Source organism: Passer montanus, unplaced genomic scaffold (assembly GCF_014805655.1).
Source record: "Passer montanus isolate IOZ18808 unplaced genomic scaffold, ASM1480565v1 scaffold13, whole genome shotgun sequence".
Taxonomy (NCBI): Eukaryota; Metazoa; Chordata; class Aves; order Passeriformes; family Passeridae; genus Passer; species Passer montanus.
The window spans coordinates 3,427,457-3,453,346 of NW_024359832.1; the positions used below are offsets into that span (position 1 = coordinate 3,427,457).

The 25,890-nt window shown below is 36.0% G+C and overlaps 1 protein-coding gene across 1 annotated transcript in view; it reads left to right on the top strand.

The window, feature by feature from the left end:
* NFXL1 (nuclear transcription factor, X-box binding like 1) overlaps nt 1–25,890 on the top strand; it is a 47,588-nt gene that overhangs the window by 11,063 nt on the left and 10,635 nt on the right. Inside the window, exons 11-20 of the mRNA XM_039698765.1 lie at nt 438–560; nt 1,886–1,976; nt 5,565–5,685; nt 6,327–6,483; nt 7,186–7,277; nt 7,737–7,758; nt 13,913–14,053; nt 16,670–16,836; nt 17,593–17,662; nt 24,498–24,602. Of these exons, the coding sequence (XP_039554699.1) occupies nt 438–560; nt 1,886–1,976; nt 5,565–5,685; nt 6,327–6,483; nt 7,186–7,277; nt 7,737–7,758; nt 13,913–14,053; nt 16,670–16,836; nt 17,593–17,662; nt 24,498–24,602 (1,089 nt within the window). The remainder of the gene's footprint in view (nt 1–437; nt 561–1,885; nt 1,977–5,564; nt 5,686–6,326; nt 6,484–7,185; nt 7,278–7,736; nt 7,759–13,912; nt 14,054–16,669; nt 16,837–17,592; nt 17,663–24,497; nt 24,603–25,890) is intronic.

Here is a 25,890-nt window from a genome sequence, read left to right on the forward strand (position 1 = left end):
AGAAAATTAGCAGTAAGAAATTTACTGTGCTCTGCATATCTCTGTTGCTTCTGTAGTCTGGCCTACAAAGCCATTCTCTGTCAGGTCCCAGCTGTCTCTTCCTGAACCAGCCTTGGCTACAAAGTCTAGGTGATAGTAATCATCACATGACACCACCATGAAGGTCAGATAAACCTGCTCATCTACTTCTTAAATTACCTGTATACACTAGGGGTGAATCTCCTTTCATGTACAGGAGAGGTACTTTTTTGTATGAATTTGTTTTACAGTTACACTTATCCACTTATCATGCAGGACATGCTTGCCTTGTGTATGCAGCATAATGTTACTTTTCCTTGAACTTTCCTTTACAGATAGTAGTAGAACATATTATTTTCCTTTTTTTCCCTCTTATATTAAAAACACCCTGCTTTTTTTTTCCCTGCCTTGCTGCTCAGGAGGTTGAGAAGCAGTGTCGCTGTGGGAAGCACACCAAGCGCATGCCGTGCCATAAGCCATATCTGTGTGAAACCAAGTGTACCAAAATCCGTGACTGCCAGAAGCACCAGTGCCGGAGGAAGGTGATATAATGTGCTAATCTGTCTCAAATTCATTGTTTAGCTGACTTCTAAAGAAAGGCTAGATAAAATCACATAACTTGTTGCTCCACCTCATGTTTCTGTGTAGAAAGAGGAGTTTTCTTCCATGTCACTGAAATTAGTTTTCAGTGTACCAGAATTCTCTGATAAGGATGGCATCAAGTAACGCTCACTGACCTTATAAACAGGGAGCAGATTTTGACAACTGTGCAGTTCCTGAAGGCAGTTTTACTTTCAGATTCTTGAGTAGTCACTGATGCTTTATGCATTCTGCAGTAGTTAAGTCAGTTAATTTCCCTACTTTGTAGGAAGAGCTGGGAATCGTTTATAACTTTGTCAGGGGCATAGTCTTTATTTTTGACAGCCCAGCATTCCATCCCACATACACAGCAATGCATGCAGCAGTGGTCTCACAGTTGGGAATTGGAGTTTTCTTTTTCTTCCTATTTGAAGTCAAAAGTATCAGAAGTATCTTTTCAGTTTATTCATTCAAGAGAGCCTGAAAGTTGCTTCCTATTTTTGAATTAATACTTTGTGAAAGTTGGGCTGCTTACCACAAATAGGCATGAAAAAACACAGTTTTACTCTTAAGTATTTTTCAATATTATTGTTGTAGTGAATTTATTTTTTGTGAGGAGATTACAAAACAAGTAAATGTAATGTTGACACCTCCGTGGTGGAAAATCCAGGTTTCTTGTTGGAAGGAAGGTACTTTTCAAGTTAATAGAAAAGATTATGTTCTCTCCTGATACGGCATCCACTGATGTAATGGTTTTATGAAATGTTTTGATTCTTTCAGGTTACTGGTTTATTTAAGAATAGAAAATAGATAACTGGTCTTGAAATTATCTGCCTTTACTACAAAGGTAAAAGGTGTATAAAAAAAGGTTGGCAATATTTTTGTGCTGTGAATAATAGAACATAAAAGTGGAAGAAATTGCAGAATAATGAGGTGAAGTGTTAGATATCCTGTTTTCTCAAAATGTTCGGGATTAAAATATGATAATATTTTGGACTTTGTGCTTTTTTGAATCCCTTTGCCTTTTTGATATGTTGAAATGATGCATTCAAATGTGTGTTGTCCTGTTATTTTGTAATAAGAATTTTTTTAAAAACTACTTTACGGGTAGCCTTTTTTCTGGGATGAGTTTGAGGAAATTTGACTAAATTACAGTGACTTTTTAAAAAATAAGTATTGAAATAATGAGATAGTAGAAGAGGGAAAGTGTACACCAGAAATTTTTGTTTCCAGACAAAATTTCTAATTTTGTATTAGACTTAATGGTTTTTTTTTTTTTTTTAAATAGTGCTGTTCTGGAAACTGTCCGCCTTGTGATCAAGTCTGCGGGCGGACTCTCGGCTGCAGAAATCACAAATGCCCTTCAGGCTGCCACAGAGGTAAGAATGGGTGAAGAATCCCTGTAGTGATGGAAAATTGTTTATTTTTTGCCAAATTTCATGCTTGCATAACTGTGTGTAGTGCTTAATAAATTCTCTTCGTTGTTGCATATGGACTTTTTGTGGGGGCAGTATTTATTAGAACTTAAGGACTTACATAGTAGCAACCTGAGTTTTTACCTGGTGATTTTGCTTAGTACTTTTCCTCTGAAAATGCTCATCTCCTTTCCAATTATGTAATGCAAAAGCAGTGGCTTGACTTCCTTTTCTCAAGAATTCTGTTCACGGAATATACATAACAAAGTCGTAGAAATGACTGCTGCTGATTGAGTCTGGATAGTTTAAAAAATCCTAGAATGCAAGATGTGGTATAAGTGGGCTTGAAATGCAAAAGAATATGATGGAATTTGAATTTTACCTACTGGTAAAAGAAAATAAGAAGTTGTTACTGACTATAAGAAGGATAACAAAAAAGTTTGCTTCTGGATCTAGTGACCTTGGTTGAAAGATGCTGGAAACAGGCAAAATTACCTGGCAGATTGCTTTGACATTTGCTTGGTAGGGGGTTAAATTGGAATGACTGAAAAATTGTCTGCCCTCTCAGCAATTTTCCCCATAGAAGCTGCTGCCCTGCTGAAACAGCAGCCAAGTAGCCTCTGTAATTTTCCTTAGTATTCTGAAGTATAAATTGCATTGACTCAGGAAATAAATCACAACTTGTTCAGCCAGTCTTCCTTCTGAGGCAGTGACTCTTAGGTGGAGAGCATAGGTAGATGGGGTAGTTGTAACTTGCTATTAAATCTGTTACCACAAACTAGCAGTTTGGTTTTAATCTGTGTACTGTGCCCCCTTTTTCTTTCCCTTCCCTTTCTTCTCCATCCCCTGTAGCTCTCTAAAATCTTGGATATATATAATTTTTTGTGTACTGTCAGAAGAAAACTGGTAGCATTACTTTTCCACATTAGTTTGGTTGATAACTAAATTCTAGAATAAAATTCTGGTTGGAAAACTAAAGAGCTAATGCTGTACTATAGGATAAGCTTTTATGTTAATGATTGTCACTTTTAGCCAGGTTGTAAAATGCAAGCAGCATCAAATATAAACAAAGATTTCTAGTAATTAACATGAAAACAATAAAGCAATATCTGTAAGAAAACAAAAGTGATCTTTGAGAATGTAAATATGAAATATATACACTTTGAAGAGTAACTTATCAAAAGAGCATAATTGTCTGTTTACTAACTAAAGTTGCATATAATGATGGCAATCACTAATGATACCGGATGATAAATTTATTTTCTTTTCTAAATTCTCTGTGTTTTAACAAAATACAGTCTAGTACAGCTGTAACATCTTCATAAATGTTTGAAAGTATTCCTAATAAAGGCAATTATTTTAATGTAAAAATATTTATATTCATTTGTTTCTCCCTATATACCAATATTTTAATAGTTACTGAAAGTTATGCTTAATTATTTTATCTTTAGTTTGTAGTACCAGGTCAGGGTAATTTTCCTATGAACTGTCAGATCACAGTGACCACTGATATTCAAGGAAATAGATGCCTCCTAGAAAATAACTTCCCAGATGGAGTCCTTTAAAAGGCACCAAATCTCAGAATTTTTACAGGTTGTTGATAATAAACTGCTTTAGCAGGAGTCCCTGAAAAAAAAGGTAACTTCATCTATTCTGTTTATGGTTTGGTTTTTTTTCTTATATTTTTTCCTTAAATATTTATTGTGCTTGCTGAAATTTAGTGTGTTGCCAGGGAATGGAAGTGTTTTGCTTCCTACTGCAGTACATTGTAACACTTGATTTGAGAACAGTGTGCTCTCACCTTACCTTCAGGCTCTCTGAATCTCTGATCTCTGCCTTTCTGTATTTTTGAGAATGTAGTCAGTTGTCTTCCTTAATAGGATATTTAAGTGACTTGTAGACATATTAGCCACTCTGGATAGTATAGCTTTAGACCTTCAGTTTATTTTGCAAAAGTAGCTGGAACTTCAAGTAAGCTTGAGAAGTGGCTCCTTGGGAATCTCATGAGGTTTGCCAACTAGATGCAAGGTGCTGCACCCCTGGGTTGGGGCAACACAGGCTGAGGGATGAACAGATCCAGAGCAGCTCTGCTGAGAGCGTCTTGGGGGTGCTGTGAGAGGCTGGACAGTCCTTGGGAATCTCATGAGGTTTACCAACCTAGATGCAAGGTGCTGCACCCCAGGGTTGGGGCAACACAGGCTGAGGGATGAACAGATCCAGAGCAGCTCTGCTGAGAGCGTCTTGGGGGTGCTGTGAGAGGCTGGACATGACCCAGCACTCACTGCCCAGAGAGCCAAACGTGTCTTGGGCTGCATCCAGAGCCCTGTGGGCAGCAGGGGAGGGAGGGGATTCTGCTGCTCTGCTCTGGTGAGACGCCACATGGAACACTGCATCCAGCTCTGGGGTCCCAGCACAGGAAGGACATGGACTTGTTGGACAGAGTCCAGAGAAGAGCCACTAAGATGGTCAGAGGTATGGAGCACCTCTCCTGTGAGGAAAGGTGGGACAATTGGGGTTGTTTAACCTGGAGAAGACTGGAAGCCTTCCAGTCCCTAAAGCAGCTTACAAGAAAGATGTAGGGGAACTTTTTACAAGGACAGGCAGTGGCAGGACAAGGGGGAATGGCTTTAAATGAAAAGAGAATATGTTTAGATTAGATATTAGGAAGAGATTTTTTACTGTGGGGGTGGTGAGGCTTTGGAACAGGTTGCCCAGAGGATTTTTGGATGCTCCATCCTTGGCAGTGTTCTGAGGCTAGGTTGGGTGGGGCTTTGAGCAGTATGGTCTAGTGAGATGTGTCCCTCCCCATGGCAGAGAGGTTGGATCTAGATCATTTTTAAGATGTCTTCCAACCCAAATGATTCTATGTTTCTGTGCATGCTGAACACTGTATTGTTGTTTAATTTACTTTGCAATATGAAGACTGTAGTTCTTCCATCCTTTTCTCTTCAGCAGCCTTTTGCCAGTGAGACATCTGCTTCTTGAAATGCTGCTTTTCAGATCCTGCTAACAAGTCAGAATTGCTTAAAATATTTTTGCTGTAAATATCTTCAGTTGTTTTCTTTAAAGCTTCAGAATGCAACATGATTAGTAAGCTAAAATCTCATGTGTTTACTTTTTTTAGAAGATTCGTATTCTTGCTGTTAAGTTACTCAATAATAAAACTTAGCAGTTGGCACTTAGTGAAGAAATGTTGTGGGAGAGTTATGAATTAAAACAGATCTTTTACGGATACAGTTTTTAAAATGCATCAGATTAGTAACTTTATAGAGATGCAGGATGTTTTCAATTCATTATACATAAGCTGAACATTAATATCATACTAAATCTGCAGAACTTTATTGTACCAGTTTTTCAGTGTCCGTTTTTGAATTCAGATGAAAGATGACATTTCTTCATAGGTATGTAAGACTGAAATACAAATTGCACATATCTAAGTGTTGTGTGATCCAAATAACTGGGCTTCTTTTTAGAATATGAGAGAGGGCTTATTTCTGACTTGCTTGTCAGTTTATTATTAATTATTACATATTATGATATGTTTATTTTTAGGTAGTTGTAATCCATGTCCGGAGACTGTAGATGTGAAGTGCAATTGTGGAAAAACTGTCATTAAAGTGCCCTGTGGCAGAGAGCGCACCATCAAACCTCCCAAATGCAAGCAGCTGTGCAGGTCAGTATAGAAAGTGGGTCTGTTTCCTGTTCTTAAGTGGAGTTTAAAGTGTTCTTAAAGAAAGTGGTAAAATATACCTTGAAAGGCAAAAATTGTTCATTATCTGATTACAGTTATTACTTCTTGGTCTTCTGAATCCTTGACTATGCAGATGGAGATTAGCAATAATCCCTCCTGTCAGGTACCTCTCTGACACTGAGGTTTCATGAGCAGCTTGCCTGTTCATAGGGGAGGTTCTGTCTCACCAAGCTCTTCCAACTCTGTAGTCCAGCTCATTTCTTCAAGTCATCTCTGTATGTTTTGAAGTACCTCAGTGAGGCAGTTTATCTAGAAAACTGTACTGACAAAAGAAAAAAAATATTTTCTGCTGGGGTGTAGCAAGATTATGTAGTGCAGAGTAGAATTAGGATTGAAACAGCTGTTTGAATATGTAAGCCTAACTTTGATTTTTAACTTTGTTTAGAATTCCTCTCTAAACTTATTGTAATGTTAACCACCTGCTGAAGGTGAGAAGTAATACAATTTACAAGAAACACCAACAACTTGTTCATTTCAATTCTTTGTATGTTGAACATACTTGCCCAGTGACTGTAATTTGTATTTTTGCTGTAATATTTTTTCATTCTTGGATTTCACTGCAGTCGGCCGCCTACCTGTCACCATTCTACCCAGGAGAAACACTATTGTCACTTTGGGCGCTGCCCTCCGTGTCGCCAGCCCTGCCAGAAAACCTTACCTTGTGGCCATTTGTGCCCTGTGTCCTGCCATGACGAAGCACTTGTGAAGCAAACTGGCTTGGTAAGTGAACAGTGAAAAATGGTGCGTTATTTGTGTTTGGAGCAACGAGCATCAGTTTGACCTGAATCTTCTGTTTTGAGGCTTTTGGGGTTCAGAGTAAACACATAATCAAGCACAGAGGTAGGTGTACTGCTCAGCATGATGCTAAGATGTTCTAGCTCCTTTGTTGTAGTCTTAAGTAATTTTGTAATACATAATTGAATTGCTCAAAAAATTATAAGATTCTTGTTGGAGTTGTATTTAAAACATCTAATTTCAGCTTTAAGCAATTGCTTTTAACATAAGAACAAAAAAAAAATAAGACTGCTATTTACAAAACCATCAAATTTTGCAAAAGTTAGAAGTCAGAAAGTGGCAGTTTTTAACATGTGTTATGCACTGCATGATGGTAATTGAAGTACCTTACTAATTGAAATAATTTTACCTTTATTAACAGGTTAGAATTGTTTTACTGGTATTTTTCATTTGGCTTGGTTCTTAATTTTTAGCACTAGGAGCCACAGGACTTAATTTTTCTATCCCTAACCAGGTTAAGGATAAAACTGTAATTTTTTTGTCTATATGGGATGTGGAGATTGCCACTAGTAAAAAGCTAATTACTAGAAGGTGAATTTCTTAGAATTGGAAAGGCTTTAGATGTGACATTTATTTATAGTCAGGCAGATTCGTGTTTTGTATTCAATTAGTATCTCTTGCTCTCAGCACCAGTCTGCAGGGCCTTGGGAACAGCCATCTGAGCCAGCCTTCATTCAGACTGCACTACCGTGCCCTCCCTGTGAGGTTCCTGTACCAGTGTAAGTATTAAAACAAAAAAAAGCAAATTAAAAATAGAGATTTTATACAGAAAGATAATTATTTTGTGTCTGAGAAGTTACCCAGAGAGATTTTTTTAAAAACTGTTCTTCAGACTAGATCTCTGAAATAACTGAAAAATATGATGTATGAGTAGAGACAAAGAAGATGCTTTTGGAACAAAACCAGGTTACTTTCTAAAAAGTAACTGATATCATATACAACTACAGTTAATTTGCAATGAAACAAATGTTGAGGTTTTCATTATAAAACACAGCAATCCAGACAACTGTTGAAAAGGAGGAGGCATTGATCTGCATAGATGGGTGATTTTCTTAGTTAGCTCTTTTAAAAAATAGATTGCACTAATTTTTTGTGTGAAAAGCACTGTCACTGTTTTAAGTCCCCTAAACAAATATGCATTTTCTAAATCTCTGATTTTTTTTTAAATGTTTTAACAGGGAGTGTCTTGGACAGCATGAGGTGAGTCATGAAAACTATCCTGTGAAGTGAAGTATGGCAATTACCTTACTTTTTAAGTCTGCAAAACAAAACACATTGAAAAGAAATAGTAGATTTTTTAATACATATTTTTTAATCTATGAAGTACCTTAACACAACAGCTTATATATCAGAAGGTATTTTACTTCCTTTCTGAAGAATGCATAACTATTTGACTTTGTGCCATTCATGGACAGAAATTTAAACTCATGATTTATGTAGCTCCTTGTGTTTTCTTGCAGATGTTTAAGTGTTTTTTTGGTGGTATTTTTATTAAATATTTATGTTTTTTCCCCCTCATTCTACAGTTAATATTCTCTCTCTGTCACACACTTTTGAGTTCTATGATCTGCTGTGTATATTTTAAAAGGATTAGAATATAATGTCATACAGAAAAATGTTCATGGGACTTGGATCTAAGCACACATGGATGAAATCAGACAGTATAGTGGAAAATTCTTTAGTGTTAAGTTACTAACTGGTCTTTCTGGTGTGTAGCCTTCTCTAGTTTTTGGTGAGGTTTCTGTCTGTTTTGTCTTACATGAGAAGAGAATCTAATTGATGTTTAGTAGCTGTCAACATTATTCACAATAATTTCTAAAAGTTACGAAATGTAAGGTCAAGTGTTTTTTCCTGATTTCAAAAGATGATTGCTAAACTAATTAAAAAAATCATTTTGCTGTTATGGCTTTGTCTACTGGTATGTCTAGTATAAATTCACTGTCAAAGCCTGACTTAACAATATTATAAAAAAACCTAGAATCATTTTAAGCAAATAAAAAATAGTAGAAAACACTAAATAAATACAAAAATATTGAAGATACATTTTTTTTTCTTTGACCTTTATTAATAATCTCTTGATGTGTGTTTTAATGGTGCCTTGATTATGTTTTGGTGACATCTTTAAGTGTTGTTATCAGTGTCCATGTAGCTGCAGTCTGTTGGGGCAGCACGTTCCCTAATCCATCCCAGCTGTGAATGCACCTTTTCCATTGAGCTGTTTTGCAGCTTAATGGTTGCTGAAGAAAAGCAAAGCATGTCCTGAAAGTGGATTAAAAGATCAACAGTGCTTGTCTGTTTGTTGCTGAAACAGATGGGCTTTGCTTTGTTTTTCCACAGTAAAACTTACATGTGTATCAGCCAGTTTTTTCTTGAGTCAGTGGCATGGTTTTTGACAGGACATACCGAATCTCACCCAAACTTCCATGAATTTATGTTAAACAAAATAAAAGCTGTGGTCAATAGACCCAGTCTGTAATGTGATCCAGACAATGTAAAAGGATTTGATCCTGTTCAGATGTACATGACTGTGAAGTTTGTCTTTCCTCATAGCAGAAGGACAGTATCACTACACTTAATAGAGAAAATAGTAGCAATTACTACATATTTATTACTACTTGCTTCAGATTAAAAAAAAAATTAATTTTCTGTTGCATACTAGTCTTGGAAAAATCATTCAGTGGCTTTGGGTCATGTTTTATATATGGATTTGCACAGAAGGACAAATCCCTGTGAGTCTAGAGCTGACTTTAATTATTTAGATTTTTGATAATTAAAAAAATATTTCATTTTCTGTTGCATACTAGTCTTGGCAAACTAATTCAGTGGCTTTGGGTCATGATTTATATATGGATTTGCATAGAAAATAAGGACAAATCCCTGTGAGTCTAGAGCTGACTTTAATTATTTAGATTTTTGGATGCTACGTGGTACTCTAGATGAACTGTTACTCCTGTCAGGCCCCAGAGGGCGGTGCTGCCTTCCTGCTGAAGTGCAGCAGTTCCTCGTGTGAAATTGTCTCCTAGTTGAGATTTTGGTGGAAGTTATGAAAAAGAATGATTCATTCATGTGTATAGGAAGTGTATTTTATTTGCAGTGGGTTTTTTGCTCATTGTACATTTTTGTGTTGTTCTGAGATCTCTGGAAAGAAAAAAAACCATATAATGTCTGTTCACTGTTTTATGGCCACATTGGTTCCTAATGAATAATCTCAGCTCAAATTAATTTACGTCTGTTAATAAGAGAAAACATGTGTATTTAGGAATGCTACCCTCCAGTAGAAGGGTCCTGCTCCTGAGGGAATTTTCACAGGGAAATGGGGACTGTTCACCAGTGACAAAAGTAGTAGCAATTTTCTTAAGCAAACGTTTGCTGTAAGTAGGTGCTTATTGCTGTACTATGCTATTACTTATATTGGACTATTGTTATACCTCCTATAATGGAAGAGATATAAAAAAGAAACTAGGAGTGAAGCAAGCTGTAAAGTCTTCTTGTGTTTTATCAGGATGCCTACTGACAAAGTGTAGAATAGAAAATGGAAGCAAACACCTTAAGACTTGCAGAACAAGCAAATATACTAATTTTTTAATATTTGGACAGTAATTTTAATTTGTGTAGATAGCGGAGTTGGCTGTTTGTTGGGAAGGTTGTGTATGGGGTTGTTTTTTCGTTTTTTCTTTTTTATTTCTCTTTGGTATTTAATTTAGGAAGTATTTTTAAATGATTGATTTAGTTTGAGCTCTTACATGTTCTAGCATTTAGAAAAAGCAATTTATCACTTAAGAACAGACTTAAAATTACTTTTCAGATGATGTAATTACATAAAATTTATGTAATTATATAAAATATGTGCTTAGTGGAAGTATGATTTCACATTATGTTTAAGCTGAAAGAACATTTTTTTTAGCTGAAGTGTGCAGCCTTCTCTCAAATAATTTTACATATATTTAGAAAAATAAATAACTCATCATTCTTCCATTTGTAGGCCCTTAAAAGTAGCTCTCAATTTTGTTTCAGGTTGTGTGTCAGAAAAAATCACCTATCAACAGTTCATGCCATCCCAAAAAAGAAATCTTGATGTTCTAACTTTTTTAAACTGTTACATACATTGGAATTTCATAGCAGTACTACACATATGCTGCTTAAAAAACCTTTTAAAATCAAATTATTCTAAAACTCTTTTTTATGGGAAACATACATTAAAGCTGATACAAGGTAAATGATGACAAAGAAGAAATCTTTACTGACTATGATACTAATTTATCTGCTGTGTGTGATTTTCTTCTAGTTGCTTCATTTCATTAAATGTTCTAGAGGAAGGAAAACACTCTGGTTTTGCTTCCTTGTAAATATCCTGTATCAGTCTGGGCATATTACTGGACTCTCTTTCTTCTTGGGTGGTTTGTTTTTTTTTTGGTAGGAATTTAGTGGTGTGTTTTAATATCCTGAATGGGTTTTAGTTCTGGTTTGTTCATGGGAGGAAGACCATTACTCTGCCTCTAGTAAAATTTCATGTGAAACTTGAGGAGATTCATCTTTATGCTAAACACCTTATAAAGATTTCCAGAATTTCCTTGCTGTGGTTTCATATTCTAATTGATTTATCTGCTAATTGCTTTTATGCATTTAGGAGATTTCCTGGAAAGCTTTTGAAAGAAAGTTGTCATGTGGTTTTTTCCTTTCCTTCCTTTCCTTGTCCTGTGGAAGACCTGTAGTCTGAAAATGGTGAAAATGGTGCCTTTTTTTTCCTTTCTTTTTTTCTTTTTCTTCTTCCCATTCAGCTTTCATAAAATACTTATGGTTCTCATCTGCCTTCTTCATTCTTCAGCTCATCAGCCTCCTGGAGTTTGTGGCTACTTTGATGTTTGTCTTTGTATTAAGAATTCCAGCCCTCATTTAACCATTTCAGAAACTCATTCCAACTGTAGGGAATAAAACTTTACTTTTTCAGCTGGATTTATTATTTAGACCCACAGCAGAGGAATGGAGAAAAAAAAAAGAGAAAAAAAATAATGTAGGTTTAAATTAGTTGAAAATTTTCAGTTTTTAGTGATGGTGTCAGTTGATTCCAAGAGATTGTCATATCTTACTGAACTCAAGCTGAAGCTCTGCTGGATGCAGCCAGAGGGCTGGAATGTTCCCTCTAGTCAGGCCTCTGAAAGCGGCCATCGTTGCCTGGCTGACTTGTGTGCTTCACCAGTCTTGTCTTTGTTTAACAGTGCCTCTCATCTGTGTACTTGAGCGATGCTACAGGGAGGGATGCTCCACTTCTGCCTGTGCTTGGCTCTAACTGGAGCTAGTGCTTGTGTCCTTATCTGGTGGAAGACTAATGCCTGGTGAAAAAAGTCTCACCAGCATTGTGGAACAGCCCCGATCTGCTGTCACTGAGCCACAGCAGAAGCACAGTCATAAAATGCTGAGTTGCAATGGGCGAGCAAGGAAAGGTAGAGAAGTGGGTGGAATGTAATGATGAATACATATTTTTTTAAATTCTTTTATCTTTAACATCATTTGACTACTTACATTGCTACTGAAAGGATGTGCTCTGGATAGGGAGATGGAGTAGGATGTGAAGGGGTGGGATATTAGGAACATTAAAAGCTTTGGTAATTGGTAAGTGCATTCTGGGTAGGGTACTATTCTCTGCTTCAGACCCTGCTGCTTGCTGGCTTTTCTCCTGTGGTCACCAGAAACATCTATCCGAGACAGAGTAGGATGTTTGCAAGGGGCAGTAGGAACCAGGTGTGGTTGTTGTATTAGTGCTTTAGCCAGCATTAGCTTCGGCTCTGACACAGAGGTGTGAAAGTGATTGGATGTGATGGCTTCAAGGTTTTCTCCTGTGTATGCCATGCCTGATGTTCAGCCTGCCATGCAGACTTCTCTTCAGTCTTGGTGAGTCAGGGTGATCAGGGGAGTTTAGAAGTCTTGTGAATGAACAAGAAGTGATGTAGTGGAGTAGTATTTTTTGGGTGAAGTCCAGAAAAATTTATGGCAAGTGATTTAAATTGTGCTTTGTGTGATTGAGGAAGATAACATGGACTGTGCTGAAGGGAGGCTGTCCCTCATTCTGCCCTCTGTGTTCATCTCTCTTCTTTCTTTTCAGTTCCTGTGTTCACCTCTTTGGATGACCAGGCCACTGGCAAAAGACAAGAAACATTTTTCTGTTGGTTTGTTTTCTGACATTTTGGTTATTTGAATCATCTTTCTGTAAAGAGAGATGTGTGGAAGGACTTGTTCAAAGTGGTAGGAGATTGCTGTGAGGGCTGTAGAGTTTGAAGAGAGAGAAGGAATGGGTGCCCTGAGAAGCTGTTCGGTCAACCGCAGTTGCAACATAAAATCACACCCTTAATCTAGTCAAAGTGAGTTATGTCACATTAGCCTCTTGTGTAATAACATCACAAATAGTTTGCTTTTCTCTGAGAAATGACATGAAATTAAGAAAAAAGATCTTTTTTTTTTGACAACATCACAGAAAATGAATTTTTTTTGCGTGAGTATTATATAAGGGCTGGAAAATGCTAACAGCGAGTTTTCTCTAATCCTTTTATATGGAGGGACTTGTACTATTCAACTTTAGGCAAGTAACCTAGTTAGGAGTTTACACTGGTTTCAGTATCAATGAAAAGCAATGGCTTTTAAGTAGGTTCTCTGAAGGTTTTTGCAGAGTTCTGTTAACTGGAGTGTTGACCTCAAATCGGAAAGTACAAATGTAGCATAAGACATTAAAATCTTAGTCCCCTTATGGGGCTATTTCTGCTTCTCCTTACCTATGCTGGGAGTTATATTTGATGCAGTCAGTATTTGCTTCTTAGAATTTCTGGCATGCAGGTTGTTATCTCCTTTTTAGACTGTAAAATATTTTTGATTTATGGTGACCATAACACAATTAGCTCTGTGAAAGCAAACTGTTACTGTCTTTTGCAATAATAGTAAAGCACCCTAGGAACCTTTAAAGGAAGACATGCGTGTAATTCAGAAAGACTGAGCAAATGACGCTAAAAGATTTGGTCTTTGAACTATTCTTTATTGAAAGAATAGTCTTTCAAAATGAAAGAGAAACTATGCTGCAAAAGTTAGCTTGTTTAATGAAGTGTGCTTTTTTCCTGTTATAGTCAGTGTAAAACAAATTTGTGTGGATACATTGTTATGTGGGCAGGAACCCAAATGACACTTAGAAAATCAAATAGAATTTCTCTGGTGTTTTTTCTTTTTCAAAGGAGAACCAAAACTTCTCTGTAATAATTCTGTGTCTCTGTGTGTGTAAATATATATATATCTCACACGCTACATATGTACAATGTTTGTATATATATCTCACCTGCATATCTATAATTATTTATTTATTTTTAACTTTTAGGTTAGTCCGTTACCATGTCACTCTGCAAATCCCTACTCCTGTAAGAGATTTTGTGGGCGGCTTCTTGATTGTCAGAATCATACCTGTATGAAAGAATGTCATCGTGTTACTAAATCAAACAGTAGTGCAGATGGAAAAAAGGTAGGTTAATTTCCTTATTGCTTTTGTTTTTCTGTATTTTATATATTTTATGGAAATTGTCTTCAATTTTACTTGGAAAATAAGGAATTTGCAGCTGGAAGGTAAAGATCTATTCCAGATCCCACTGGGATACTTGAATGTGTGCTGTTCCCATTGATGCTGTGACAGTTAGCTAATCTATATTTCCTTAGACTACAAATCTGAGACAATATTATCTTTTTTTGCAAATTCTGTAACTTTGTTTTGTGATGACATTATTTTGATTTCATTTATTTAGCTTTATTTAACACCCTGGAGAAGTCTCTTCTGAAGTTGCTTTTTGTAACTGTCAAGACCAAGGGGAGCTACTGATAATCCCTGTATACAAATGCACTTGAAATCTGCTGGGGAAACTGTTTACTGAGGAGAGCTTAAATGGGTTGAGGAGGCTGGGAGACCTTTAGGAGAGCACTGGAAATGCTGCAGAATTGCTGAAGACTTTTCAAAGTACTGGGATAATATAGTCATGTTTATCAGTGTGTACTAGAAACTGTTATTTATGCAGTTCAGTTGCAGGTGTTAACTGCTGAGGATTATGTGAAACAAAACTATAAAGCTTAAAATTGTTCAAGTTATGAGCAGTCAGAGCCACATATATATGTTTTGTGGTTTGGGTGAGTCGTGATTTGGAGGAAAACATCTTCTCAGGTTTTTTTTTAAGCATTGCTTTAGAAAACGTTGCAACATGGGCAGTCTGGGCATTTAAAAAACAGAGAAGCATTTCGTTGGGTAAAGCAGGAGTGTTATATTGTAACTACCTTACATTTAACTTAAATAGCATAATATCTCTGTGGATTCTTGTCCTGGAAGTGGTGGTGTTGTCATTTAATAACTGTATGTTGTAGCTAACACATCTATGATTGTGGAAATTTTGTCTGAGGAGTATGGGCTGTTAGTGCAGCTGGTGGAACAGAACTTGCAGCAACAGAGTGACAGCAGTAGATAGGGAGAGTTGACAATTAAGCATCCCCAGTCCTGACTATAAGAGGCTGCCTGCCTGCTGCTTCAGTTAAGCTAATTAAAATGTGAATGAGTCAGGACTATTCCTAGCTCCATTTTGAATGAGGCAGTACATTCTCAGAAGAATGGGAGTCTGTGTACCTGCAAAGCATGGGTAAATCTCATTTCTTGATTTTCTTCAATTCTTATGAACTCAAGTTGGTGTTGACCTTTAGAGCTTTTGTTCTGTTGTTTTGGTAGACTAAATGTAGTCAGGGCTGATTAAATTTCTGGCTTATATGTCTGAGTAGTGATTTTTCTGTCTGGAATTTCAGTTCGTTCTGCATGTTGTGTTAGAAAAACGTTGCAGAAAGGCCAGCTGTTTACTTTTACCTACTGTTAAATATTATATGACAGTTTTTTAAATGGTTTTAGTTGCTGTTGTTTTTCTTAGGTTTGAATTTTTTGAGTTAATATTTGTAAACAATCATTGTACAAAGGTTTCTTTTTAAACTTCAGCAAAAATTGTTCAGCTATAGGAGGAGACGGAAAGGGGACTGGGGTAAAACTATTAAATTCTTAATTTAAAACTTAAAATTCTTATGCTGTTATTTTGAACAGCAAAATTGGAACATTGGTGAAGGAGACGGAAAGGGGACTGGGGAAAAACTATTAAAACCTTAAAATTCTTATGCTGTTATTTTGAACAGCAAAATTGGAACATTGGTGTTGGAATAGTCCTTTTGGGGAAGCTTTTGTAGCTTCATTCCTGGATAAATTTGCTTTGCTTTGGCTGATTTCTTGGAAACTAAACATTGAATGTGATAGTGGGCCTTAAATATTGTGCTGTGTAGGTTCAGCTGATAAATCGTGTCAATCTGTCTGGGTCTATTTGGTTGCAGACTAGGGTTCTGGAAGTGTTGTTAAGAATGTGAGTAGAAATGAAGCTTTATTTACTGTGCTGTGCTGTTAAGAATATGAGTAGAAATGAAGTTTTATTTACTGTGCTGTGCTGTTCATCACCTTGTGCCAGTGATCGCATCACATGGAATGGAGTGTCATCACAGCTCTGGTAGGCTTGTGTAGTCTGTGGAATAGAAGCAAGACCTTAGGCACTTCCTGGGATATTCTCAAGTTAATAATCCTTTTTGGAAGATTATACAGAATATCATATGTGTATGGAAATTGAATGACTTAAAGTTTGCTTCTTAAAATCAAGCAAACCAATCCCTCCACCCCTGTATTAGAGCGTAGTATGTAATGACTCAGACATTACAAGAACATGTTGAGTGGGATAAGTTGGTTTTGAATATGTAATGACTTCTTTTTCTAACGGTTTTCCTTAGAGAATTAATAGGGGTTGTGGTCACTTCCAAAGCACTAATATTAAGGAGGTTCTTCTATGCCCAGGAGGGAAAATAAAATTCTCTTTGACTGACAAACACTGGCATTTCTGGTTTTCTCTTAAAAAACATTTTAATAATTATTCTTGTGAATAATTGTGAAATATCTTACTGAATAACTTGATTCTCATAGCAAAAACACCCCAATTCTTTCTTCTGTGTAACAGCTCGTTAATGACACCTCACAAAACAAATGCTTGGCATTTTCTGTAGTACTTTGTTTTAATTTTGTTAGGCGGGTCCAGAATGTTCACAGTGTGAAGAGGAGTGCACCAAGCCCCGGCCAGCTGGCTGTCCTCACCGATGTGTTTTGCCCTGTCATCCTGGGGATTGCCCATCATGTCTCCAGATGCTTAAAATAAAGTGTCACTGCAAACTATCAGTACTGTATGTTGAATGCTTGTAAGTGTCAGAACACAACCCAGCTTTTCATTAGAATGCTATTAACTGGAAATAATTTGAGATGCCTGGGGATGGGAGCTACTCTTATGCCAATTTATAAAATTTCTGTTCATTATAATTTCGAAGATAATGGGTTTTTCTATTTAAATTTTGCAAGCATTTTATTTGGTATTACTGCTAAAATTGCTATAAATGCATGGAGTCTCATGACCAGAAATTGTTTTATAATGCACATAATCCTTTGAATTATGCAAATATAAAACATAAAATTTGCTCCATATGTGCTTCTTTTCGAGCATGAAAAGAATAATTTTATACAAGTGTTAAAATGAATGTAGTTAGTATAAAAGGCCTTTGTCTTTGCAGTTAATGTCTTTCAATTTCTAGCTATTTTAATTGAAAAACTACTTAGTCTTTCAATTTGTACACCTTTTTAATCATTTGTGGATGTGGATAGACGTTAAGCTAGACTTCAGGAAATGTAAGCTGGAACTTGTGGATTGTTCTGAAAATATTCATCATATGCAAGTATATTTGTCTTTGTTCATTTTCTTTAAAGTACCTCAAGTCCTGTAAATTTGTGTGGGTTTGTCTGTAAAACAGGGTAGTTTATATTAGCCACACAGAATGTGGACAAATGAGTCCACTTTTATTTACAGTGAAATATACTGAAAATGCACCCCTCATTGCATTGACTTCTGTTGTTTTTAAATTGTTTGTTTGTTTTTCAACACAAATACATCTTTCCTTTTACAGAAAACTAACTTGTGCTGATGTAAAAGAAGAGGAGCTTCTTATTTCCTGCAGAAATCAGTGTCCAAAAGAGGTAAGCCATATTAACAAAGAAATACTTGAGTTGATGGGCATGTGGAATTTTGTGAATATAGGCCAAGCAAACTAGAGAAGCTTAGTCTAAGTGAATATGGTAAATTATAGATGTGAAGGTGGTTAGTGAACTGTACTTGAAGGACATTTATTAATATATGGCTGTCAACTGGGAGGGTTATATTAAAGGAACAGAGGTTTGTCTCCAAGGCACTAACGGCTTGGATGTTTAAACATGCAGATGAGGTTGAATGTGGAAGAGTATGTCCTCTTCCATGGTTAAAAACTGGTCATCAATTTATATCTCATAAATGATAAGATGCTGTTTGATTAGGAAAAATGGTAAGAATTGTGCTTGCTATTCTCATGTAAGTGCAGGTTTAGAACCCCTGTCTGTGCAATTTGGAGGCTAAGGGATTTTATGCTTAATAAATGAGATGAAATAATAATACCCTGGTGTATGAGTGAAATAAATGTTAAATAGTGTAAAATGGAAGACAAGCCAGTTAGTCTTCTGTATCTGGGTGCATCTAAAGGTTTGCTGTGAAGAAGAAAAGAATAATATCCTTACTACATGATACTTAGACTATGAGGCAGTAGCATCAGTAAAGAAGATTTCTGTTCAATGCTATGTTTAAGTAATAAACTTTGTGGAACAGGGCATGAGCTGGTTGGAGAATTTTCATCTGAAGCAGCTTAGAAATGTTTCAGGATTTGTCTTGCAGCAGTGTTACCCACAACTGGATGTGAGGGATGGACCAGAGGACTTTGTCCTTGTCCCTCCCAGTGCTGCAGTTGAGTGCTGCTTGTGTGCTTTCAGAAATCCTTGCATTACTTACTATTTTATGTTTGTTCCTTCATTGTCATTAATTGTGCTGAGAGTGACAGCTCTTTCTTCACTCCATTTTCCACTGGAAGGTTAAAAAATGTGTAAAGTGGAAAAGCAGGAATTTCATTATCATCCAGTGTCAGAAAGTTCAAATTTGAGTCCTTGTCTTCATTAGGAAACATTTTTTTTATTATTTTGATTAAATACAAAAATTTACAAGATTCCTTCTGCTTTCCCAACAGTGTGTGATCCTCTGCTTTTCAGACAAGATTGTGTTAACCCAAACTGGAAGTCTGTGCTCTGTACATACTTGTGTCTTCTGCTTTTTGCCCTTGTAGATGCCTATCTGATGGATTTTTTTCTGTATATGAATGTTCCTGTCACAATTTTTTCATCTGGATGTTTGAAAGCTCACTTCCTGGTGGGGGAACACTTTGAGATATTACTTAATTTGTCCATTTATCTCTTAATTTTGTCCTTTCATGTCTTTCTCTGTTACTTTGGTTTTATTTGCCCCACAACTTCCTTCTCTGTATTTTCAAGAATGCTTGCAATCTCTTATCATGAACAATATGTTCTGTACTTCAGCTTCTCTTCAAAGAATCTTTTGTTTCCCATAGCTCATCTTTGACTTTGATTAATATAACTGTTGTGAGTTCTCTTAACATATTCCCTAGACTTAGTCTGGGATTTAAAATGCACCTTGCAGTGGTCCCAAACTTCAGCTTGCAGTTCAGAATTGCCCTGTTCCACAGATCATGTGTTTTTTACTTAGTTTGGTGGGATGTGAAATAAGGAGTACAGCAACAGAATTTATGTTAGAATTTTAGAATTGCTTCATAAAACTTACTCTTTAAATGCTTTGGAAAATAAGGGGTTTTTTTCTAGCGTCTGCTATCCAGAGCATTGTTTTACTGTAATTGATGGAAAAATGCATGTTCTTCCTTTCCTGTGATGCTAGCTGTAGCCCTTACTGTCTTTCATGAAATATTGAAGTTACTAGCTATTGGTACCTTCTTGCTTCAGGTAGTTCATATCTTTGTGTTACAGTTTTTTCTACTTTCTTCAAATCCTACTTTGGTAACTACATGGGTACTGTATGGGGTTTTTACTATTTTTTGTCTAAAAAATCTGTTCCATTTCTCTGAATACTTAACAGTTCTAGGGATGTTTTGTCTGTTTCTGTTTTATAAACAAAATATATCTCTGCAGCTTTGAGAAAATTAGATACCTGTATTATAATGCAAATTATACTGATAGTTCTCTTTTGAAGGAATCATTGATAAACATAAACAATTTGAAGTGGCAGCCTAACAGACACTACCCTGCCACTCCCACCACCACCTCTCCCCAGAAAATACAGGCCAAGCCCATTTTGTTGTTTTTAAGTTTTTGTCTTGTGAGACAAGAACTTACAAACAACTTGGCCAGAGATAAGATGTATATGACTACTGAATTCAGAGCATTTACAGATTGCAGATCTAAAATGTCTGCCCGAAACTACTTTGGAAGTGTTTCTGTGTGTAGTTCTGGAAGCCTCAAGTAAATTTCAAATCAGTGTTTCTTGAGGATTTTGTTATTCCATGTCAGGAGCTGACATTGAGTCATTCGCAGAGCTCAGTGAAGTTGATGTTTCCTATAAATCAGTGTGCATTATCACTCCTAGCTTACCATAGTGTAACTTAGGTTCAGTAGACTGCAGTATTTTACTGCGGTTGTCATTTTGAGATGTTTTTGATTAATGGAAATTGCCGTAGACAGTATTAGTAGACAGTGGTAGGACAGCTACCATATTTGTTTTACAGTTGCCATAGTACATTTGGGGATAAAGAAAACCAAATTATATTGTCTGGTCCTTTGAAAAAATCCTACAGAAACTTGAAAAACTTGAGAAGTTTCATGCTTTTCTTTTGGCTGTGCTATAAAACTAAAAAAGTAACTTCCCATGTTGCGTAGTACATCTGACATTTCCTTTCTGCTTTAGGGAGAAGCAGTGTCTTTAATGCTGCAACAGCTGTTATATATGAGACATTTTAATTAGAAAGTTAATTCTTTTGTTTGGTAGTAATAACAAGATATCCTGTTGAAGGAAATTTATTTTTTTCTTAATCAGGGTGATTAAATTCTTATGATCATGCCTGCAGATGTTTTGAGACAATTCTTACATAGAAATTTTAAGTCTATCAGTTTTTATTGTTGATGTCTTCCTATCAGTATATGTGAATCTGTATTTAATACTTAATTCCATGTAGTAAGTATTTTTTGACAAAATAGACATGCTTTGTAGTTTTACTCTGCACTCTTCTTTTGTCTTGATGTGAAATACATGACTCCATTATGATAAATCCTTTTGAGTTTTTTAATGCATTGAACTAATTAAGCATTCTGGAAATAAAGTTTTATTCTGCAAACACACACTGCACATGTGTGTGGATTGTAAAAATTTAGTTTTGTCTCTGGAAGTGGTAAAATTCTCTTTTGTACTTAGCTTTTGGAATCGGTGCTCAAAAGTGCTATTTTCTTTAGTACCAGGCTATTTTCTGTGTTACCAAATGTGTATTAACAGGTTGTGTGTATTACCTTCTGTTGGAGTTCACTTAAACCTCCACAAGTGTTGACAGAGTTTATCATCATCAGTTATAATGTTAAGATTTAAATGCACTGCTTATTGAAAAAATATTTGTAGAACATTTTTTGGTTGTTTTTTTTCAGAGCTGTGGATTAAATCCCTTCTTTTAATGGCCCTTCCATATCAAACATAAAGCCTGTCCAATTTGGACATTAGTTCAGAAGCTGTTGACAAGAGATTTTATACAGTAGCAAAGGATCTAAAGGGTACACACACTTTCTGTTTCAGGACCAAGTAGTTCAGCACTGACACTTAAAAACAAGCAGAAAAAAAATCCTTTCCCATTATATTTTTTATCCAGCAGAAGCAGCAGAATGATTGCTTTTGTTTTCTGCTATCATGGGGAATTGTTGTTTTGCCATTCATTTCACAGCTTGTCTTGATAATTTTTTTAGTTTTGGTTTTACAGTGGAGGGAGTAAGAAGAAAGTTCCCCACACAAAGACATAGGACAAGGAAAAAGCTGGCAGGGAGACTGAACTGTGTACATTTGCTTTTCAGTGTTGGATTAAACATACTCCTGTGCTATAAATATTTTGGTTTAATGGTGTCAAAGAATTTTATTGCAGTAGCACTTAGAGGTCGAGGTGAGGGTTACTGTCTTGAATTTGCAGCTCTGACATGTCATTTAGAACACTACTATTTGGGCTTTGACACTATTAATGAAAATGTGCCTATTTACTGTGAAAGAGTAAGTTGGAAGTAATAGCCATGGCTTGTTCCAGCCAGCATGAGGTGACTTGCGGGTGAGACTAAATGGAGTTACTGTGTCTGAAGCTCTTGTGTGGGGAGCCAGGAGACAGTGTTCATGCAGTAGCAAATGGGTTTTGCTACTGTGGTCAGTTGTGAGGAGACCCAGCCATCAGATTCCAAGTTCTGGGCGGCAGTCTCGCCTTGGTAGCATCCAAGGCTTGGACGAGCTTCTCCCCTCATATTTTCAAAATGAGGCAAAATAATTATTAGATTTCAGGGAAAAATATTTGCTGATGATCAGTTGTGCCTGAAAAAAACTAGATTCTTTCTTTGATAAGGTGACCAATTTATGTATTTTTCCCTCCAGATAAAGTGAGTAGGTGAGATCTGCTGCATATGGCTTCAGCTGAGTGAGCGAGTCAGTGCTACTTAGTGAATATCTAGTTCAGATACAGGAGGGGGTTAATACCAGCATGAAGGTGGCTAAAAGAAACAACTGTATTTGATTATCTTTTGAAAAAACCACCCAACTCCCTCCCCCAAAACAACATCAAAACTAAAGAAAAAGATGGAGCAAGAGATATTAACAATAAGGAAGATTTTCCAAGGACTGAACTGACACTTAACTTTGCATTGTTTTCAGTAATGACCTTGGCAGTAAAAACATTATAATTTTCTGTTGAAAAGTTGTGGGGTGTTGTCAGTGTATGAGAATTGAGGAAGTGCATCTGTAGAACACATGTATTGAGAACACATGTATTGGGGTCATGTTATTAAATACAAAAAAAACCCCAAAACAATAAGACCGTACATTATGATAAATTCCCAGGAAACAGCAGATATTCTTATTTTCACAGCCTGATTAGCTGGAGAGAAAGGCAATGAGAGCTGAAGATGTTTTGGGGAACATACTCTACTAAGAATGAGGTGCAATTAAGGCATTGTACAAAGTCCTTGCTGAGATGTCACTTGAAATATTACATGCAGTTCTGGCTGTGTATTCAAGAAACATTGATTGAACATAGTTGAAATTCAATTAAGGCAATACTGTCATAATAAAGAGCCTTTTAAGAAAAGACAGAAATACTTCAATATGAGGATAAAAACTGCAGCTTAGACTAGCTAGAACAAACCTAGGAAACTCAAAAAAGCTCTTGCTTAGTGTAGTGACCTCATGGAGCACCCTCCTTAGTGAAACAGTAGAATAGGCTCAGAATGGGGAACTGTTTCCACAGTAAGTGTTCATCCAGTTCTGGAAGGATATATGAGGTACCTGTCTGTAGTAGGACTGGATTTCAGGACAGAACATAGTGACTTAAAGGTTCCTTCTAGTCCTGTATGAAATGTGCTGAAACAATAACTGAGAAACTGAGCTGAAAGCACAAAGTAGCTATAATGGCTTGTTACTGACATGGACATGAAGACGTGTATGTGTTCTGTAATTTTAGTCTGAAAGATTCATGTTCTGTTTAGGTATGTGTTTCACGATACTAGCTCAGATGTGCCAGTTCCAATGACTTCTGAGGACCCAGATTTACTAATCAAAGGTGTACCCACCTGGGTTTGATACTTACTTACTGTTTTCATTCTTGTGAATGATACAGTATGTATGCTGTTTGAATTTTTAATAAATGTGAAAAACAGATCTTAAAATTGTATGTCTTAGAGCATTTTCCAGTTTGTGTTAATTCTTTGATGACAGTGAAGAGGTGAAATTTCACTTTTGATAAAGAGCACTGTCTAATGCTATTTCTGGTTGGGGGCTTTAAAGCTCTCTATATGTGAATTCTTAGATGTCTTCTGTGAGATTCTGTCTTTGGTTATTAACAGTATTGGGTTATGTAATTGAAAATGAAAAATTGTTATTGTGAAGGCTTCTCATGAGCAAGGGATATTTTTAGTAAAGTTCTTAACAATGAAAAAAATCTGTTTACTTTCCTGACCATATTTTATCTAATGCGGTGCTGGGAGCACTGCTACATTCTTATCAATCAGCATACTTAAATTAGTAACTCAATTCTTACACAGTAAATGAACAATAATATTTTCTTTGTAAGTTAAAAATTGCACTGGCAGTAAAAAAAATCTTTATCTTTCAGATGGCAGAAATAGGATAATCTGCCAAATGCAGAAATTTAGGATTTTGTGAAATTATTTTCGACATGATAAGAATTTTGGTGACCTTTATTTGACTTCTGCATAATTCAGAGAATGCTTGAATAGGAGATTTCTTCTACAGTATTTTTGCTTCTGGTTCTTTCCTCTTCCTTTATTACTCTGGCTAATCTACAAGTAGCTACAGTACACATAATTTCAGTTTTCAGGGGTTTTTTACCTTATCCATTTGTATTCCCCTAGCACAGAGATAGCTAGGGTGATTGTTGTACACATCACTGTGGAAATGACTGTTCTTGAAACATGTGAAAGGAGAAATTGTTTTCTAATCAAGCTGTGCCAATAAAAGAGAAATCATCCTACAGGAACTGAAAACCAGTAAATAAGCAAACATTTCCCCCCCCCAAAAAAGAAAAGAAAAATCAGTTATTTTACAAGTTAAAAGACTAGTTACCTGAATGAGTTTTCTGTTAAAATTCTGTGTCTGAAATAAAACCAATTCCATAGGTTCTTGGTAATTTTGCAATGCTTTATTGATGTGGGAGTTTAAATTGTGTTTTGTTCCTTACAGTTGCCCTGTGGTCACCGGTGTAAAGAGATTTGCCATTCAGGTAGCTGTCCTCTTAACTGCAGCCAGAAGGTTAAACTCCGATGTCTCTGTAAGAGACTGAAAAAGGTAAATTTACAAGCTGCAGTTTTTGAATGAAGTATATTCTTTTCATGTTCCTGAGCTTGTATGGATGGATTATGTGGATGCTGCAGATTGGAATAGGGCCTGTTATTATAGTAGAGCTGTAACAATTCACATCAGCTGAAGATCTGGCCTGCTATATCAGAAGATTCACTGGAGTATATAAAATCTTGTTAATTCTAAAATATGTTAGCTGCCTGACTTACAATAGCTTTATCTTCATTCACACTTAAATTTTTGCAGCTTTGTGAGAAAAATACTCTGATAACCTGGATTGATTTGAGAATAAAAATTACATTTTTATGACAATATTGGGAAAATGTACAGAAGTTGGAATTAGCACAGATGTTGTGAAACATGATCTAATGTAATTAATTAAGCTTTGCTGCAAACCTAAAAGCAAGTATGGGCAGCAGCATCCTTAGCTTCTAATACAGATAAGGACAAAGTAATATAACAAGTTTACTATAGCTATACACTATTATGAGGGGAACAACAGAAATTTATATGAGGTTTTGACAAATGGTAATGTCTTAATGGAAAAAAACCCCATGATCTATCTTAATTTAAAAATGTTCAAATTACCTTTCTGGACCCAGTTAACTTCTGAACCTTCCAGCAGTTCCCCAGAGTCCTCAGCTTCTCCAAAATGTCTTGTGCATCCAAAAAGTCTTGCAGGTGGGATGCTCAGCAAGAGAAAAGATGACATATATAGAATAAGTACTTAAAACTGATCAGCGTCTGCTTACAGATAACCACTTTGTTGTTTTTTTTGTTTTTTTTTTTAATTTCTTCAATACCAGGAAAAGGGGAGAAATCTGCTTACAGATAACCACTTTGTTGTTTGGGTTTTTTTTTTTTTAATTTCTTCAATACCAGGAAAAGGGGAGAAACTATGATTGAGAATTACTTAATTTTCTCCCCCATGACCAGACTGTGTCGTGTAATGTAAGCCAGTTAAGATAATATATATGAAATTACTGACACTCTAAATGCCAAGGTTCAGAAGTTACCTTACTTGTCTAAGGCAAACAGATGAGGAAAGAGGAGAAAAATTAAACTGGACTATAGATTTATTCTTCCTTTCAGCTTAGTGTATTAGAAGGAAGAAAAAAAAAGGACAATTTAATACATAATTACAGGATGAAAATAACATTCAGTCATTAGCTTTATATGTAAAACTAATGTTTTACTAAATAAGGAAGTTTTTTTATTTTCATAAAGAAGTTGACAACCAAAATCTTATATAGGGAAATGATTATAAAAGACAAAT